The sequence below is a fragment of the Alligator mississippiensis genome, chromosome 3 (genome assembly GCF_030867095.1).
Source record: "Alligator mississippiensis isolate rAllMis1 chromosome 3, rAllMis1, whole genome shotgun sequence".
Lineage (NCBI taxonomy): Eukaryota > Metazoa > Chordata > Crocodylia > Alligatoridae > Alligator > Alligator mississippiensis.
The window spans coordinates 260,975,987-260,995,702 of record NC_081826.1 but is presented as its reverse complement, the minus strand read 5'-3'; the positions used below and the strand labels follow the sequence as shown (position 1 = coordinate 260,995,702).

At 43.6% G+C, this 19,716-nt stretch overlaps 1 protein-coding gene across 2 annotated transcripts in view; it reads right to left on the bottom strand.

Annotated features, from left to right (window-relative positions):
- ADAMTS6 (ADAM metallopeptidase with thrombospondin type 1 motif 6) overlaps nt 1-19,716 on the bottom strand; it is a 352,249-nt gene that overhangs the window by 202,393 nt on the left and 130,140 nt on the right. For both annotated transcript variants that reach the window (XM_019496068.2, XM_059725136.1), the window contains exons 8-9: nt 11,626-11,669; nt 8,165-8,270 (exon numbers count right to left, since the gene is read on the bottom strand). In XM_019496068.2, the coding sequence (XP_019351613.1) occupies nt 8,165-8,270; nt 11,626-11,669 (150 nt within the window). The remainder of the gene's footprint in view (nt 1-8,164; nt 8,271-11,625; nt 11,670-19,716) is intronic.

Sequence of the window (19,716 nt, the reverse complement as noted above, 5' to 3'; positions counted from 1 at the left end):
GGGGAACGTTTGTTCACCAGAGCGCCCCAAGGGATGACGAGGATGAATGGTCACAAACTACTACAAGATCGTTTCAGGCTGGACATAAGGAAGAATTTCTTTACTGTCCGAGCCCCCAAGGTCTGGAACAGCCTGCCACCGGAGGTTGTTCAAGCGCCTTCATTGAACACCTTCAAGATGAAACTGGATGCTTATCTTGCTGGGATCCTATGACCCCAGCTGACGTCCTGCCCTTTGGGCAGGGGGCTGGACTCGATGATCTTCCGAGGTCCCTTCCAGCCCTAATGCCTATGAAACCTATGAGAAGGGAAAATCTGCAGTTTTTTTCTGTTTTTCTGTGGGAAACGGAAAACCGAGATCCCTGCTCATAAGTCATGTTCCCCAACCCTAAACATTTTCATTGCCCTCCACTAGACTCTCTCCAATTTGTCCACACCCTTTTGTAGTCAGGGGCTCAAAATTGGACACAATACTCCAGATGTGGCCTCACCAGTGCTGAATAGAGGGGAATAATCACTTCCACATCCCTTGATCTGCTGGAAACATTCCTACTAATGCAGCCCAGTAGTTGTTATTCTTCTTCATGAGGGTATACTGTTGGTTCATATTCAGCTTATTGCCCACTTTAACCCCAAGGTCCTTTTCTGCAGCACTGCTGTTTACCCAGTCAGTCGCCATTCTGTTCCAGTGCATGGGATTGTTCTGTACTGAGTGCAGCTCTTTGTACTTGCATTATTGAATTTCATGAGATTTCTTTTGGTCCAATTCTCCAATTTGTCTAGGTCTCTCTGAATATTAGCCTTATCCTCCAGCATATCTACTACTCCACCCAGCTTGGTGTCATCTGTAAGCTTGCTGAGGATGCACTCCATCCCATCTTCCAGATCATTGATAAATATACGGAACAAAATTAACTCCAAGACCTACCCACTGGGGCACTCCACTTGATACCAGCTGCCAAGTAGTCATCGAGCCATCTATTACTACCTTTGAGCCTGATGATCCACCCAGTTTTTTATCCACCTTCATCCAACCTGTACTTCGTTAGCTTGCTTGTAAGAATGTTATGGGAGACTGTATCAAAAACTTTGCTTACATCAAGGTACATCATATCCACTGTTCTCCCTTCATCCACAGAACCAGTCATCTCATCATTGAAGGCAATCAGGTTGGTCAGGCATGACCTTGCCTTGGTGAATTCATGCTGACTGGTCTTAATTACTACCTTGTCCTCCAAATGGATGCATTGAGGACCTACTCTATGACTTCTCCAGGGACTGAGGTAAGGCTGACTGGTCTGTAGATCCCTAGATCCCCCTTCTTCCCTCTCTTAAAGATGGGCATTATATTTGCCCTTTTCAAATCTCTTGTTAGCCACAAATTTTCAAAGATAATGGCAATCACATCTGCCAACTCCCTCAGCATCCTTGGGAGCATTGCATCTGGCCCCATGAACTTGTGCACATCCAGCTTTTCTAAATAGTCTCTAACCTGTTCTTTCACCGCTGCTGGCTGCTCACTTCTTCCTCAAACTGTGCTGCCAGGTGCAGAAATCTAGTGAAAACTAATGTTAAAAAAGCATTGAGTGCTTCAGCTTTCTCTACATCATCTGTCACTAGGTTGCCTCCCACACTTTCCCTGATCTTCTTCTTGTTGCTGACATCCTCGTAGAAACCCTTCTAGTGACCCTTCAGATCCCTTCCTAGCTGTAACTCCAATTGTGCTATGGCCTTCCTGATTTCATCTTTGCATGCCCAAGCAATACCCTTATGCTCCTCCCTAGTTGTTTGTTCAAGTTGTCACTTCTTGTAAGCTTCTTTTTCGTATTTTAGCACATTAAAGAGTTATCTGCTAATCCAAACTGGTCTTCTACCATACTTGCTAGTCTTCCTATGCATTGGGATGGCTTGTTTCTGTGGTCTTAGTAGATTCCTTTAAAATACAACCAGCTTACCTGGACTCCTTTCCTGCCTCAGATGGGCTTTCCAGGGGATCCTGCCCATCAGTTCCCTGAATGAGTTGAAGTCTACTTTTATGAAGTCTAGAGTCCATATTCTGCTGCTCTCCTTCCTTCCTTTGCTCAGGATCATGAACCCAGTCATCTCATGGTTGCTGCTGCCCAAGTTGCCATCTACTAATACATTCCCCACCAATTCATCCCTGTTTGCAGGCAGCAGGTCATGAATAAGCTGGCCCCTTGTTGGCCTTTCCAACACTTGCACCAGGAAGTGCAACACTCAACACTCTCCAGAAACTTCCTGGATTGCCTGTGCACTGCTGTATTGCCCTCCCAGCAGATGTCACAGTGACTGAAGTCCCCCATGAGAACCAGAGCCTGTAACTGGGAACTTCCACTAGCTGTTTGAAGAAAGTCTCATCTACCTCTTCCACCTGGTCTGGTGGTCTATAGCAGACACCCTCATTGCTCTCCCCTCTGACCCTAACCCAGAGACTTTCAATAAGCCTACCTCCAGATTCATACTAGAGCTCTAAGCAATCATACAGCTCTTTTACATAAAAAGCAACTCCTCCTTCTCCTCCTCCTCTCCCCTGCCTGACCTTCCTGAACAGTTTATGCCCATCTATGACAGTGCTCCAGTCTTGCAAGCTATCCCACCAAGATCTGTTATTCCAATCATATCATAGTTCCATGACTGTACAAAGACTTCCAATTCTTCCTACTTGTTTCCTAGGCTCTGTACATTTGGTAACAGACATTAGGCAGGACAGGGCAGGGGGGGCAGCAGGGAGCGCTCCCTGCCCTGGCACCTGCCTGGTAGCTGCCCCATGGCGTGGGTGCAGCACATCTCAGCAAGGTGCCACGCACTGTCTGGGAGCTGCGGCAGCTCCATGTGCCAGCCAGAGCCTGGCATCGCTCTCAGCCCCAGCTTCCAGACAGCGCGCAGTGCGCTGCTGCAGCCGGTGAGTGTTGGGTTTTTTGTTTTTTGTTTTTTTTAAGTACTGGGACTAGGCTGGGGCTGGGTGGGGGCTGTGGCAGGGCAGGGCAATCATGGGGGCTTCTCCTGTGGCTTCCCCCACCCAGAGAGAGGCAGGCACTAGGGCTGTGCAAAACAGCACTGTTCCATTTTGACTTCTCCAGAGCGATCATAGTGCTGGGGAGGGGAACTCTGCTCAGCTGGGCTGAGTTGCCTTCCCTGATGGCAGTGCTGGGGAGGGGAACTGCATGATTGGGCTCAGTTCCCTTCCCCTGCACTGCAATCAGCTTCCCACAGCCTGGCCAGGGGAGGCAGGGAGAGCCAGGGCTGAGGTCCCCACCCAGCTGAGCCACATGGCACTGCAGAGACATTGGGAGCACAACCCTGGTTCTCCCATGTCTCCCACCCCCTAGCTGCTGGTTGCTTTGAAACTCAAAACGTTTTGAAACTTTCAGAACATTTCAACTAGCCTTGTTTTGTTTCAAAGCTGTTTCAAAGCCCTTTGTTTCATTCCAGTTTCACTGTTTTGAGCTCAAAATGAGTCGAAACAGTGTCCAAATGAAACACCTGGTGAAATTTCACAGAGCCCTAGCAGGCACAACTGGAGAAGCTGCGGGAGAACCTGAAGCTGCCCGGCTGTGCCTGCCTCTCCCCAGCCAATCTGAATCACCGAAACTCTCCGACTCAGTGCCAAATCTTCTGAAACCGATTCAAGCAAATCAATTAGGGACAGTGATCCGAATCTCTGAATCAAATCACTGTCCTCCCAATTGGCTGAATCCAAATCTGAATCAAATACTTCCCTATTCGCACAGGCCTAACAGACATCTGAGTTAACTAGCTGATTGCCTTAATTTCTCAGGAAGAACATGAAGGCTTCACTTGGAATTCTGCAATTCTGGATACAAGAAGAGCTATATGGCTACAACATATCTCATCATAGAATATGACAGTACCTGTATCATCCAGCACTAATTGCAAAAATTAAGGATTTGAAATTTTCCCTATGTTCCTGTTGACACCTTGTCAACAAAATCTGTGTCTTATGAAAATCAGTGTGCAAGCTGGGCCTGATAGTTTGAAATTCTAACTTGTAAGACTGCCGATGAATAACTCTTGAATGAGAAGATCCAATAACTTCAGCTGTTTTTCAGCTTGAGTCATCTCAGATTGGCACTATCTATTCTTTAAAACATTCACAAGTAAGTAATTCAGCATGATAAGTAAATAGTTATTCTGCTTCTACAAACATATCTTTGTATCTTTAGTCTTCCTTTTCTGAAGGTAAGGTTAAGGTCACAGTGGCTAGTGTCTGTCAAAAGTTCTTGACAGATTCCGTTAAGGCCTCAGTAATGAGAAGCTATTCTTCCTGGCACCAAAGTATGCAGGATGTCTATACTGTGAAGGGTCACTCTTACCTCTTCAGTCAGAATCTGGACCAATTTAATTACTCTTTATAACATGTCCTGAAAACTTTTCAAGCTATTTGGGTAAGACAAGCCAAAGTGACTGGTATATTATATGGAGAATAAGATGAGAAAAGCCACTGGTGCTAACTTGAAGTTCTGTATATACTGAGGGTCTTCTGGAGGTGTCTGAGGTTCCACCACTTTGGACCTCTGAGTATATCTTTCTTTGATATGGCACAAGAGGAAGAAGCCTAGTGTAAGAACCACAGAGTCCAGTATGGCCATGAAGAAATATGTAAGGAGTAATAGTTCAGTGAGAATGGTACTGGTGGTGTGGCCATCCTCATAACTCCCATGGTGTTTGGATTTGTCAGAGACCCTGGATTCCCCATCCAACTACCAGAACTCAAAGGGGTCCCTAGAGTGATCCCTCCTCACTACGCTATAAATCACCAAAATATAAGAAAACTCGATCTCTAAAGAAGTCCAAAATACTAACCCAACAACAGCAAGTGGAAAAGGTCAGTAGCACTGCCCATGCATGCATTCCCATGTGGGTAGGGAATGAAAAAGAATTTAGACCTTTCTTTGTTGGCAGCTTTAAGAAGTTATCTGCTTCTAATCTTATGGGAGAAGCAATGCTTTTTTTCTCTAAAAATATTTAATAAGAACAGTTCAGTAAGAATTCCTGAAAATCAGTCTTGGTTGATAGACACCTGGAGGTTACTGAAACCAAGTTCCACAGCAGCACTTCCTGACACAGCGAGCAGTTGCCTAGGTTTGGAAGGGGTGGAGTGAAAGTCAGTTGGTTCCAGATCAGAGACTGGATACATGAAACAGTCAAGGATAAACGTGTTAAGTCCCACCTCTCTTGCCTTCAGTGCCTTTTTAAAAAGGTTTGCACACCATGACTTACTGGGGGCATGGGACTTCCCTAGAAGAAAAGGAACAATTAACTGAAGAGATTGAAAGAAAGAAAGAGAGAGAGGGAAAGAGTGGTGTCATTAGCTGGAATTACCATCCTACAAGAGTGACAATACTTAAATCCAGAAGATTTAAATATTAGAATATGTATTTAACTCTATTTAAGTAAAGAAATCATAAAGTTCCCAGTAGCAAAATATTTAGAAAGGAAGAAAAAACTGAAACCAAGCAACAAGAGATGCCAATAAACAATTATTACAAATATATATACCCGCTATAGTTTTATATAAAAAAGTGAGAGAGTTGAACATGGACAGTGGAACTCCTTCTCAAGGCCAGGAGTCTACACTTGAGGTACTGAATGGCAGTTGGTTTCACATGAATCTTTATGCTCTCAATACAAGAACATAAGGGAACTTGCAGCAAATGCATAGCCTTAAAATCTAAAGTCTTACATAAAAGTCTCTGATCTTGAGATCATGGGATACATCTACACTTCAGTACATACATATATGAACTTCAAGAAATGCCAGTGGCTGGAAACTGAAACTAGATAAATTCAAATAAGAAATCAGGCACAAACTATGATTAATCACTGAGCAGTGATTCTTAACCAGGGTGCCGCATCACCCTGGGGTGCCTTGAGATCCTTTCAAAAATGCCAGGATGGCATCACACAATATTAGCACTGCTCAGTGTGCAAATATGATTTATGTGATAAACTCAGAGATCTGAAACAGGAATCCACACTGTTAAAAACATTCTGACTTCTGACCTGCTGGTGTTGGCTGTAGCTGTGTTGGTATAAGGAGACAAGGATCTTTGGCATAAACAGACAAGGATCTTTGGGTAAATGTGATATCTTTTATTAGACCAACTAAATAGTTGGAAAAATTGTTCTTTGCAAGCTTTCAGGCACACTCTTCTTCGGGCATAGGGAGATTCTGCTGTTGTTTTGTGTTCTCCATGGTAGAATAGAAGCCAATATGCAAAATACAGGTCTGTGAAAATGTAAATGCTTGACAGTGAAGATCAGAGGCGATACGAGACAATAGGTGTGAGACAGGTAGGTGGGGGGGAGGAGGGAAGGTTGACCTAGTGAAAGAATGTAGCTGGTAAAATGTAGAGAGTTCAGGTCACCTGGGTTTACCAGGTGTCAGGCAGGTTATAACGTGCCATAAATCCAATGTCTACATGTAGTCCATGATTTCTAACTTGCTAGGCTCTTTCTGAGTTCTTTGCAACAGAAAATTTGCTCTATTATTTTTGTGTAGTAAAAAAAAAAAGTGAAAGCTAAGAGCTGGCATTTTCTGAGGGGTGCCTTGAGTCTATCCAGGGGTGCCTCAAAACTATCCAGGGGTTTCCCGAGACCTTAATTTCAAACAAAGAGTACAGAGCCAAAAAGCAAGAATGCAGATAGTTACAAACAGCTGCAGTTCAATAAGATAGAAAGATCCTTTGGCCATAGGACACGGAGGATGACTGCATCATTGTTCCCAAATTCAAATCCAAACCTTATGCAAAAAGATTCAGAAACCACTGTCATCATAGCAGTTTTGTATAGCATAATAGCTATGCATATACTTCACTATTTAATTATATTTTATTTATGTGTAGAATAACCTGCATAAAATGTATACCTGCATGATATAATGTCAATATGACATGCAGTAGCTGAGAGCAGATATATTCTATGAAGTTCTTTTTCCCTGTTAACAGTCCACTAAATTCCCAGTAAGACTGGATCTGATCATCAAAGATGTTAATGAAGATGTATTCCAGAATTATTAGTGTATCATAGAGGTTAATTCCTCATGAGTGGAAAATATTTCCTCTCTCTCATGTAAGTAATTACAGAAGGAGAAGAAACATAAAGAGAGTGAGACTACATGTGATTTAAATTAGGTTTTCTTATTTTTTATAAGGTCTTAAGCAATTGTATTTGGATTTACAAAAATGATCTACCCCAGTGCAAATGCCTGTAAAAATCAGGGTAAAGCCTTTTTTCACAGATAAAATAAATTAGATCATACTTGCCCAGCGATTATCTTGCCTGATAGGTGGGCTGGAAATAAGCGTGTACTTCCAACTGCAGATCTGATTAGTAGATTGACAGTTTCCATTTTAGTCTGTATGGGAACTTTTAGTTGCATCAATTAATGACTGGAAAAACATGTCATCCATAACTCAGCATTGGTCAACCCATGTAAACAAAGAAGGAAACTTGATGAATTATAATAGGAGGTGCCTTGTCATTTTTTATTCATCAGAAGTTACTCCTAGTGCCAGCTTTCAAATGGGGACCTGAAACATTGGAAGCCAATTTCTACTCAGATTTAATTGGTGTCCCATAACATCATGTTCTTTTAAAATGATGTGCAGGTGCTTTGTACGTGTGACTAATGTCATTTCTGTTTTGCATGCTTCATGGCTGTGTGAAATATGACCACAGCTGTACCAATGTTAAAAATAAAAGCAATGGTTTAATCAAAATCATATGAATTATGATTTAAAATAAAATATGAAAAGAAAGATTACCTGCTAACTGTTTTTGATTCATTGATAAACATAGATAAAAGAAGGAAAAAAGACAATATCACAGCATGTGTGTGTGTGTAACAGAGTAGGAAAACTGTAAGCAAAATCTCAAAACCAGAGATTAAACTGGAACCTGCAATTGAAGGGTAAACAATGAGTCTTCAGTTCTAAAGCTGGAGTTCTAGGTAAGATACATCAAACAAAATGTACTGCCTCTCATGAATGATATTATCTACAGAAACCAGCAGCACCAGGGGAGAGATGGTACAGCCAAATTTAGGAGATCATGACAATTATTAGTATTATATTGTTAAATGGTTTAATAATTGTTATTATAATTTTTTTAAACTCACTCACTTGTGACCAATCTCATGTGCAATGGTAAAAGCTGAACCTAGGCCAATGTCTTCATTAATGCTGCAGCTCCTTTCAGGCTCACACATTCCAGCCACAGAGGCCAAGCCTGAATAAACAGAAGGAGACACAAAGGGTCATGCCAAGGTGTTTCAGTCTTAAAAGCCCTAGTTATAAATGCCTGAATTCTTTTTAATAACCTCCACACACAGAAGGAGCAGTTGGCAAAAGGTTAACTTTCTAGTCATTTGCAAAATCACTGGGGGGAATTTCACTTTGCCGGCTAGACATTAATATTTTTTGAACTGCAGTCAGTGCTGGAAAATGTCTAGACTAGGGGTTAGATTTATAAATTTTACTTCTGGTAACTTGGGACCACCTAGTAACTTGAGCCAGGAGAGGGAATTCAAGAAAGCATTTCTATTTTAACATTCCTGAGGCTGCAGAAAGCAAAATGTATCCACATTATTTTTCTAAAGAAATCTGTTTAAGTTTAGTGGGTTCATAAAAACATACAAGCAACTTTTTTAGCTGCAAAAAAGCCCCAAGTGGGTTTTTTATTTTTGGAATTTTTATAAAAACAAAACTAAATGCATCAATGGAGGGAAAGGAGACATGTTAATAACAAGCATTCACTTAACCGTGGCAGGCCTTTTCATTTATCACCCATCATCTTCTGAAATTAAATCCTCATTGTATTATAAGTTCTGTTTAAAGATTTCTTAATGCAGAAAGTAGTTCTGCTATGCCATGCACACACTCTTCAGCATAAAAATATCATGCAGGTTGAATACTATTACAGACTAAATTTACTGACACTAATGATAAACTTTAACCAAGAACTTTAACCAAGGTATTCCTGTTTGGGGGTCTATTATCTGGAAGAAGCATTAACACCTCCTCCAAGGGAATTACCTGCAAGTACTCCAAAACAATGACTGGAAAAAGGATAACTGCCATGCAAGGCAAACTATTACCCTTTATGAGAAAAGGTTTCCCAAACTATGCTTTTTTTTTTAACCTAAAAAGATGTAGGAATAAGGTGAATAGTGGTCACTGGGGAAGAAGGATGAGGTGCATGAGGAAAAAGAATTGGTCATGAAAGAATTAAGAAAAATGTTTAAAAACTGTTGGCAGTCAACTATCCATAGCCATAATAACAGTAATATTCCAGCTGCCTACATTCCCCTCTTTTAACTGAATAAGGTATTTTTCAGTTCCTGACTCTGAATGCCATATAGTATCACTGACATTTCTATAGATGATTGTCATGATCTCACACTGACATGCCACATTTCAGTGGTGTGTAAAGTGATCTCTCTCTGTATGTTTAAGACACGATACAACAGCCCCTATTCACATGATTAACAACTACATGATTAGGCTTGTGGCTTTTAATTCTCTATGATGCTTTTAGATTTGCAGAAGACAGTGGAGGCCAAAGCCAGAATTCAGTGTCTGAGCCAGGTGCTGAGCCTGTATGCGCAAAGGATGGCTAAGAAAGCATCCACTGAAGTCTTAGAGCAGCTGCAGGCACACTTTGTGAGGGCTACTTTCTTCTACACAGCTGCTTGCACAGCTCCTTATGCTGGGATTTTGGAAGGAGAGAAAGATCTGTCTAGTCCTTTTCTCCTGCCCATTGGCCTGCTGCCATATAGGAACCTATGCTAAAGTTTAAAAAAATGAATAGTAGAGTACTAAGGAATAGTTAAATATATTTAGTATAAATATCAGGTAAGAGAAAGCTTTCTTGGTTGAATGCTTCTTTGCAATTTTCTCCTTTAAAACAGTGTTAGTGATAATTCTGACACCTCTTCGGTTCTCATCTGTCCACACAAATTTCAGAAACAGTAGCTTAATTCAAATATAAATAATCTAAAAGTGTTTGTTGAACAAGCTTTAGTTAAAGTGATCCCGCCCCGCCTCCATTTTGAAGCTCAGGACACTGAATACATGAGTGGTTCTCAAGAGCTGTTCTAATTAAAATGTCCCACCCCTACCACAGAGCACGTGTAAAGGTACCCTACTGCATTATTCAAGGTTGCAAAGTTATTTGTTATTTATGTATCTATTAGAAGTAACCCTTGCATGAAATCCCTTTAATAAACAAATTTTCAGTTAAAATCACTAGTGAAATGCAATAATTGTGACAAATAGCAAACACCTTTTTGGTGACAAACAGCAAGAAAAACAGCTCTCTACCATGACTCCAGTCATGTCCTCCATTTTTGACAAGCACACGTTACGTTGTCACAGCACTAAGGAGTTTCCGCATTTGCTCTTATTTATGTCACTATGTTACATTACCACAGGGTGGTACAAAAAAAAGTATTCTTGATGCTGTGCTTTGATGTATGTAACATGGTGGCAATTTAAGCCACAAGGTCCAGTTGCTGTTATTAGGGTCAGGTACAAATGCTACACTTATTCCACAATAAGCACTCAAAAGCACTCTACACCTGTAACTGAACAGATGTTTACTGTACATAGACTGCTTTAAACATGGTGGATCCCAGTCTAAGATATACCTGGATGTATGTAGTATCAGACTAAAGCACTTCAGGTTAGAGCACACTATCGAATGCATGCGCCAAATCCCCTTGCGACTTAAGTTACGCTACAGTCCCCTGGTGTTCTGGGGGCTCCTCCCTGGGCAGCATGCCAGCCTCAGCCAGAGGTCATCTGGTCCAGGAGAGCACCGGCCCAACCCCACTCCCTAGGGCTGTCACAGAGAGAAGACAGAAAAGGCTGGATGGCCTTTTCGCCATAGGGGGAAGAAACAGAGCCCCCTGCTGCACAAGCCCCTTAGCCTGCTGGTTTGTAGTCTTGGGAGGAGCCGATCTGGGTCATGCCCATTTTGCAGTAGGTCTCCCCCACCCCTCCATCCCCAACTGGGAACTGGGATGGGAGGAATAGAGCCCCCCTGCTGCATGTATCCAGCCTGCCTCCCCCCCCACCCCCCCCGCCCCCCCCAGGACCCAAGCCAACAAATTGGGGAGTCTGCTCATCTGGACTTGGCATTCTCCAGCAGCACAGGCAGGTTTTGAGCCCACCCCCTCCCCACACACACAAAAGGGCAAATGTCTGTTCTGTTTGCTCCCAACCTAACCTAGGGTACTTTGAGTAAAGCTCAACACTTAGAGCACTTCCACCTCAGGCTTTTTGAACATCTGTACCTACCCTAGGTGTCATCTTCTTCTGCCTGGGATTTTTGAAATATATGATGAATAAATATATATATATATATATATATATATATATAAATAAATTATATGGAAATAACAGTAAGTGCTCTCCTCTGATAATTGTTTGGTAAATTTGAATGATCTACTAGGTTTTATCAGCACTACCATGAGAAAACTTACTGGCACCAGTGGTAAAAATGAATCTATTAATCAAGCAAATGATAACTAGCAATAAAGCAAACAGCAAATACCAGCTGAAGTTCCACTTTGTAAACTTACCCAATGTTCCACAGGGCTTGTTTTTATAAGTGCAGATATCGTATCTGTTGAGATGAAAAAAACAGATAAATACAAAAGAGGATCCAACCTGTGTGATATTTTATATATTTATCACATTTCTGTTTCAGAGCTCAAGTTGTCAGACTGCAATCAGTGCAATTATGTGCTGCCAGCTGGTGCCGGCATTTTCTACACTCTGGTGTAAACCGCAAACTGCAATACACTCACAGCCTCTGGCCTCATGCCAGTGGGACACCTGCCAGTAAGAAAAAAACGGTTAAAGTAGAGCTTTGTAATCACCAGCTCTATAAAACAGCCTACCATGCTGTTACAGAGTTATAGCAGCATATCTTCAAACTGCTACTGCTTCTTCAAGAGACTCACTAGCAACTTCAGTTCTAAACCTACTTATTCTTTTTTCTTACATTAAACATGGCATATTTTAGAACAAACAAACCACATTAGTTTTAATTTCTACCATATCAACTTTTATTCTTTTTTTTTTAAATGAATTCTTGACAGTTGCCACAAATATTATTAAAAATCTGATAGAGATATTGGGTTTTTTCTCTAATTACCTTCCAATGATTATATCTGCTTTAAAAGTAGTCCATGAAATAATATTTTTTTTTTTCAATTTTTTTTCTCTAGTACATAAAGGTCTAAAAAAAGAAAACTCTCCTCCAACAATCAGTCTCCATTCAAATAGCATGGTGGAATAAATTATCAGTGTTTGGGGCTTCAGAAGTAATTAAAATGTTTTCTGAAACAGAGCTAATGTACAGTGTAAATAATGTAGCCAACATACTGCATGTAATACTTGTGTTATATCCACAACCTTACAAGTTGCCAGCACTATTTGATACTAAGCCTTTCCGGGATTTACATATATGTATATTGATTTCCTTGCAATACAACATTTTTAGAACATGTTTCTAGGGTTTTTTGAACCATTTGAAAGCAAAAACAACAAAGATGAGGAGACATGGCTTCTTTCACTTTCATTTTTTAATTCAGTTATTTTTTTAAAAATCAGACTACCAAACAACATCTTTAAAAATTAATACCTGTCTTAAAACTAGTGACATCTACGAGCATGGCTAAATACATATATAACTTGAAATGCCAACAGATACGTTTTTTCTCTACCCCAAATTTATGAGCTCAATTTGAAAGAGTAAAATTTGGCCCCCGTCTTTTGACTGCTGTATGCATGAAGACCACTATAACCACATGGAATCCCAGGGATTATAATGGGGGTCCAACTGAATGCCGAGGCCAGCCTTCATGAGGATCCATTTTCAGGACCAAGGCCAAATTCATTTTTCAGAAACATGTTTGTACAATTCAGAATTAGGCATCCAGGTCACCTATATAACTTGTAAAATGACAGGTGCCTTCAAAGGGTGATTCAGAAAGCTCCAAGATGTACCGAAGTAGCTGATAATAAATACTAAAGCACAATGCTAAAGTACATCTGAATTCCCACCCTCTTAGGAGCTTAAGCGCCTGACTCAAGCCAGCTGCTAGCTCCATTTACTTGCAATTCAAAATGCTTAGTCCCACTTCTGTTCTACTCCCCTCTAGCCAATAACCTAATAGTTACAGCATTTGCCTAGGAAGCAGAAGACCTAAGTTCTAGGCTTACCTCATCCTGATGAAATCTGAACTCAAGACTCCCATTTCTGAGAAGAATGATCTAACCATCACACTATAGAACAAACTGAACAAGGAGACTCCCTGCACCTGCTCTAAGGTGGGCCACGCTATGTGGTCAAGCATGTAAGAAGCATGGGGCTAGAAGAACAAAAAACAGGGAATCAAACCTGTAGCCTAGCTTTACTGGAAATGCCTATAATACATCCAACATATAACTTTTCTCATATACCTTTCCCCCCCTAAAATCAGCCCCCTCAAAATTGGGGTACATGTTTTAAGCAGGAAAGCTGTTTTCTTCCTTGGAAAAGAAGCAAGTCTAGAGACACTGTTCATGCCATTCAGCTGCCAAGAAAGCAGAGGCCTTTCTTAACCCTCTCACAGCCTGTAGTTTGTGTCTGAAGCAGAAAGTGAACTACTGGTAGTATCTTGATGAGGCTTGTGATGTGGAAACAATACTTTATTTACAGAAACTTATATTAAAAACTACTTACGGTAACCAGGATTAAAGGTCTTGCTACCACTTTTGCAAACGTCTAGGGCATGACTTTGTGTAAAATAGGTTTAAGTCCTCTTGGGAACACAGTGGACACATCTACATGTACAATTAATGTGCTTGAATGTTCTGCACAGAAAAAATTCAGGTGCATTAAATAGCACCTGGAATGCATCTGCACATGTGCCTATCAGGAACAAATTTGCTCCCAACAGGAACAGTTCATTCCAAGGCTTCTCCTGCCCTGCTGTGCCCCCCTGCAGCAGTCAGGGAGAGCTCCAGGCTCCCCTAGGTGGTAGCCCCAGGCTGACAGAGCCTGGTCCCAATCTCCACAGGGCAGGGAGAGCTGTCCTGGCTCTAGAGCAGGGGCAGGCAATTATTTTGGGTGGAGGGCCGCTTACTAAGTTTTGGCAAGCCATCAAGGGCCACATGACAGGTAATCAGGGGCAAATAAATATTAATTTTATAAATGTTTTCAGGGCCCCGCAGGCTGGATAGAATGGCCTGGCAGGCCGCATCCAGCTCGTGGGCCACATTTTGCCCAACCCTGCTCTAGAGGTAGCTGCCTCCCAGCCATGTGGAGATTGGGCAATTTCTGCAAGGTGGGAGGAGCTGTCCCAGCTTTGGGGACAGCCGCCTCCCAACTGCACGGAGATTGGGACCAGTCCCAATTTCTGCAGAGCAGAGAGCGCTGTTTTGGGTTTGTGGGGACTGGTCCCAATTGCTCTGCAGCTGGGAGGGAGCTGCCCTGCAGCCAGGACAGCTCCCCCTACCCCACAGAGATCAGGGCTTAACTAAGTAGCAGGGGCCCCCTGCTGCCTGGGTGACCAGGAGCAAATTGCTACACATGCGCTTCAGCACATTAGTTAGAAAATATGGTGTTTATGAAACAACTAACAGTATAAACCTATAAATAGGGACCTACCTAATTCATAGTGGCTGCCTCCAGATTTTGCAGTCCCAGTAGCATAAGGTGCCATTTTTGCAGTGGAGTGTGGTGGGTCCCCCCACGCCTTTGAGTGGCAGAAGGGTCCCAGCAGTCCCACCCGTCTCTAGAAATTGACAAATGAACATTTATCAATCTCCAGGGAGGGGCAAGACCTCCAGGGTTTTGTGGCCAATCAAAGGCATGGGAGGCTTGCTGTGCTCTGCCATGAAAATCTCCCCCTCTCTCTCCCCACCCATGCTTCAGGATGCCAGGGCTTCCTGACAATGTTTGCAGTTCCCTTCCCCTTCCCTTCCCCTTGTCCTTCCCCCACCTACTCCCTTCCCCCTCCCCCCACCCCCACTTCCTGACCATTTTCCTGCTTTTTTGCAGGGAGCAGGCTTTATTGTGAGAACTGAACTTTTTCATGGGGGCATAACAAATTTGCAGCTTCCACAAAAATGACAGAATCATGAATTTGGTAGGTCCCTACCAATAAGTGCAGTAGATATGCCTGAAAGGAACTAATTAGTGGATGGGAACAAACAATAGTAGAGCACAGTATATACTTTCTGCATATATCATAGATTAAAAAAAAGAGTGAAAATTGTCATTAGGTAAGTACAGACAGTCAAAGGGCTTTCCCCTCACAGCTCTGCTGGGCTGTGAATGCCCCAGCTCCACCCACTTGCCAGCCCCCCATCTGTCAGCCATGCGGGGGTCAGTGGGGATAGGGAATCGACCCCCTACTCTGTCCCGCCCCACCAGGGTCTGCATAGTGGGAGTATAAACCCCCAAGGCTGGCACGGGGGCTGGGGATGGGTGAAGAGTTGGGGCTGAGTTGTTTGCAGTCCAGCAGAACCACGCTGTTGAATAGAAAGCCCCCACCTCAGGGACTTTCTCTCCCACCTGCCATGTAGACCCCAGCTGATGGGCTGGGGCCAGAGCAAAGTTCCATTCCTCCCCATTGCCCACTTCCCCATAGCTGAGAGGGGGGAGGTAGTGAGGGGGTGGGGCTAGGGTGGCAGAGCTTTGCTGCAGAAAGGGAAAGCCCCTACACCTCAGGGGGATTCCCTCTACCCCCCCTCGCCACTATGCAGACCCCAGCTGGGGGGAGCCAGGGCCAGGGTGGGGGTCTGTTGCCCTCCATGCCCACACCCATACTACCACTGACAGGGCTGGGGAAGCTGCCTCCATTCTCTGACAGTCAGGGGTGGGGCCTCCTAGCTTAGCTGCAGCAGACAAGGTGGAGCAGAAGCTAGCCCACCCAATCTGCAAGTGAAGGCATTAGCAGGGGCTGCAATGCATCTTGGGATTCAGGGGGACTGAGACCTAATTTATGTTGGGCGGGGATCTAGGGCAGATGTTCAATAGACTGACTGGTTTAACCTAAATCAGTTACATCCCTATCCATGTTTATCTTAAACCAGTTTCAGACATTTTCAAACTGATCTATGTTCACTGGACTTCTGGTCTGTTACAGGTTTAAACTGGTTTCCGATCACTTATATTGTTTATGAGTAATTTCTCTCTCTAGCCTAGAAGTGTAAGCAGGCAGAATTAACATGAGACAGATGTAGACACGTGACACATTTAGTACAAATACATTGATTTAATTCCATAGTAAAAGTGAAACAAACATGTGATGCACAGTCTTACTCTGGGGTAAGTCACTCCATTTCAAGACAAGGACATCCTTCATACAGTAAGTAATAACTATATCCAGTGTAAGTTAAAATGATGTACTAGTTCTGTATCCACTTTCCCAGTCAGTTTCATCTAGGGGTGGCTATTTGTTAAATGAAAACTGGGTCTCTGCCATCTAGTGACAAGGTATGGGAAAAGCACCTACTTCAGTCGTCTTGGAAAAGTACCAGCTGGGGTACTTGTGGGGAAGGGGCACAAAGTGAAGGGGCTCTGATCCAAGCCCCCTCCCCTCCAGCTCAGGTCAGACAAAGCCCAGCCATCGGTTCAGTGCTGCTCACTTCCCTTTCCCCCCATGCCCCTCCCTCCATTCTGACACCCCCGGAGCTCGGAGTGGGGGAGGGGCTGGGAAGATGGGTGGTTCAACTGCCTTCTCAGAGGCTGCTGGAACATCCCCACCTGCTAGCCAGGAGGGCCAGTCCAGGCAAGCTCAATCCCCCACAACCCAACAGGCAAACAACTGTTGGGTTGGGAGGGGGGCACTCTAACTCATGGCTGTCTCGGACAGCCAGAGCCGACTCAAGGTGATTTAGTACTTACTCGTTCGTTGGGCGGGCTGGTGAATAGAGAGGTAGACAAAGCTTAATGGTTGCAAAACTTTACTTACGCCGCTTGTAGCTGCGACGCAGACGGTCCGGTCGTTTGAACAACTATGTGAGTTGTTCCAGCTGGCAGGGCTCAGGCCAGCTCATCCGTCCACAAATCAAGCCAGCGGGGAAAGGGTACGTTGAGGATTGTGCTCGGCGACGGGGAGAAGAATCGATAGGTGATCAGTCTATCGATCAGCTCAGCCGCAAGTCAGATCTCTTTTAGAAGCACTCTGCAGCGTGCTCAAAGTTTTCCGACTTGGGCGGAAATCACACGAAATTTTAAACGGCTAGCAAGTCAATTACTAGCCACCACGTAGGAATAATTTAGAACTGGCCAATAGCGGGACACAAATTTGCATTCGAATGGCGGGAACTCTCTTGCACCGGGGTTTTTCTGTTGCAGCAGAAAACTTTTGCTGTGCAAGAGGCTCTCATGTGGCGGGAAAATTCCATCGTGCCGAGGCACCAAAATCACTGGGTTGTGACAATGGCACCGTGAGTTAGAGTAGGGACCTGAATGTCTGTCTGCACCCTGTGTGTCCACTCTTTGCCAGAACAGATTCACTATAGATTAAAATCAGGGCCAAATTACTCCATAGTAATTGTGTTGGTGTCCAGACCGAGAGATCCACAAAAATGTAAGCACTAAGGAATATTACAAAATGACCTGAAAGCATCCCCATTTATAGAAAATTACTTTAGACATTAAGCAGCACTTGTGAATAATGTATTGTACTGAGAGAGCTGGTGTTAAGCAGGGCTTTTGAAGGACATACATTTCTTGTATGTAGATGTTAAGTTGGGGAGTGGGAAATAATTGTGGCTGGGAAAAAGTGAGTAGCAGACACTGCAAGGAGAGGCGAGACTCTCTTTGACATTCACCTGAAAGATGGAATTTGCTGTAAGATTAACTGCAGAAGCAGTTTCTCCTACTCAGCTGAATCAAGTCTCACTGGAGAATCAGACTGATTGCCAGGGAACAAAATTAAGCCTAATGTCTGGTTAGACTTCTGTACTGACTATATTCAGAGGAAACACAGCCATGTACTAAAATAATTAATTCGCCTTCCATTTCAAGAAAAATGCTGAACATTTTAAATATGAACTGAAAGTGGGTTTTTTTCCTACTGACTCTTATTTATTGGGGTGCACCAATAGAGATTTTTTGGGCTGATACTGATGGCCGATTTTAACAAGCCATATTGGCTGATACTGATCCTATTGCCGACATGCAGCCCAGCAGCTTGGACAGCAGTGTCCAGCTGGTAAGTCTGTTGTGGAGGAAGAGGCAAAGGAGGAAGGAGGGGGTTTGTGCTTTGTGGGGGGAAGACCAAGGCCCCTGCGGTGAGGGAGGAAGCGGGGCTGGGGTAGGGATAAGGGCAGGTGCTACATAGCCAGAGTAGGCAGGGTGCAGGATGAGGCCACAGGCAGCTTATCTGGGGGGTGCAGGAATGGAGGGGCAGTTCTCACCACTGCATGCACCCCAGGAGGGCATGGGTCCCACCCCAAGCGCAGTCTGGCCCAGCCCCCCACCAGAAAAAGCCCAGCACCGCCCCTGGCCCCAGCCTGCAGCAGCATCCCACCCTCACTCTGCGCACAGATCCAGGGTCATATGCCCCCATGCCCTCCCAGGGTGTGTGCGGTGGCAGGAGCCCCTCCCACCCCAGTGCCCTATGGATGAACTACTCACAGCAGCATCCCGCACCCTGGCTGTGCAGTATCTGCCCCAGCCCCAGCATCAGTGCCAAGCCCACTCCATCCCTCACTGTGGGGGTCTTGGCCTGCCCCCTCCCATGCCCCCTCCCCCACAACAGACTTACCAACCAGACACTGTTGGGCTGCACTTCCGGCTGCCTGTGTGCTGCGCTGAGGTTGCACTCATGCATGGGGCATTTATCGGTGACATTATCGACCACATCAGCCCCAAAAAGCTGATAGCCAATAATGTCAATTTTCCTTATATCAGTGCCAATACAATATGGGACCAATGTATCAGTGCACCTCTACTTATTTATTCTAGCCTTGTTTCTCATCATCTCAGATTTTGATTTAAGCTCTTCATACCAGGGACTGTCTTTTATCATGTATTTATCAAGTCCCTAACACAACTGGGCTGTCATCACAGTTGAGGCCAGCAGGCATGGCCATGATATAAATAAGTAAATAATCTGATTCACTCCACTATTATGCTCTTCTCACCCGTTTCTTCTGCCCTTATGCACACTCCAGACTTTTCAGGGGAAAGTCTATCAGTCTCATACTGGTAGACTTTCCCCTGCAAGGCCATAGCTTATGCGGAATCTGGCCCCATCAGTTTAATTTTTTTTTTTTTAATTCAAAAACTCAAAGCAAAAAATAATCAGTTTAAAAAGTCAAGTTCACCTAGCTGCAACACAAAATTATTAACTGGCCTAGATTTGTTGAAAAGGATACGCTCTGAGTTCAGAGGATTCACAAATCTCACAGAACCATTAGATCAATCTGTCTCATATTTCAAAATTACAGCAAGTGAAAGCAGGCCTATCTTGTCTAGTTTGGAGGTTCACTGTGAATATTTTGCACACACACAGTTTGGATGTACCAAAACATGTTGCCTGCATTTTACAGAAGCAAATGGTGCCCTTACTTTAAAGGAATGCATAGATAAAAATTCTTAGCATATTTAGACAGCTTTTGTGTAAGGATTAAATTTATAGAGTACTCATCAGCTCATCATTTTT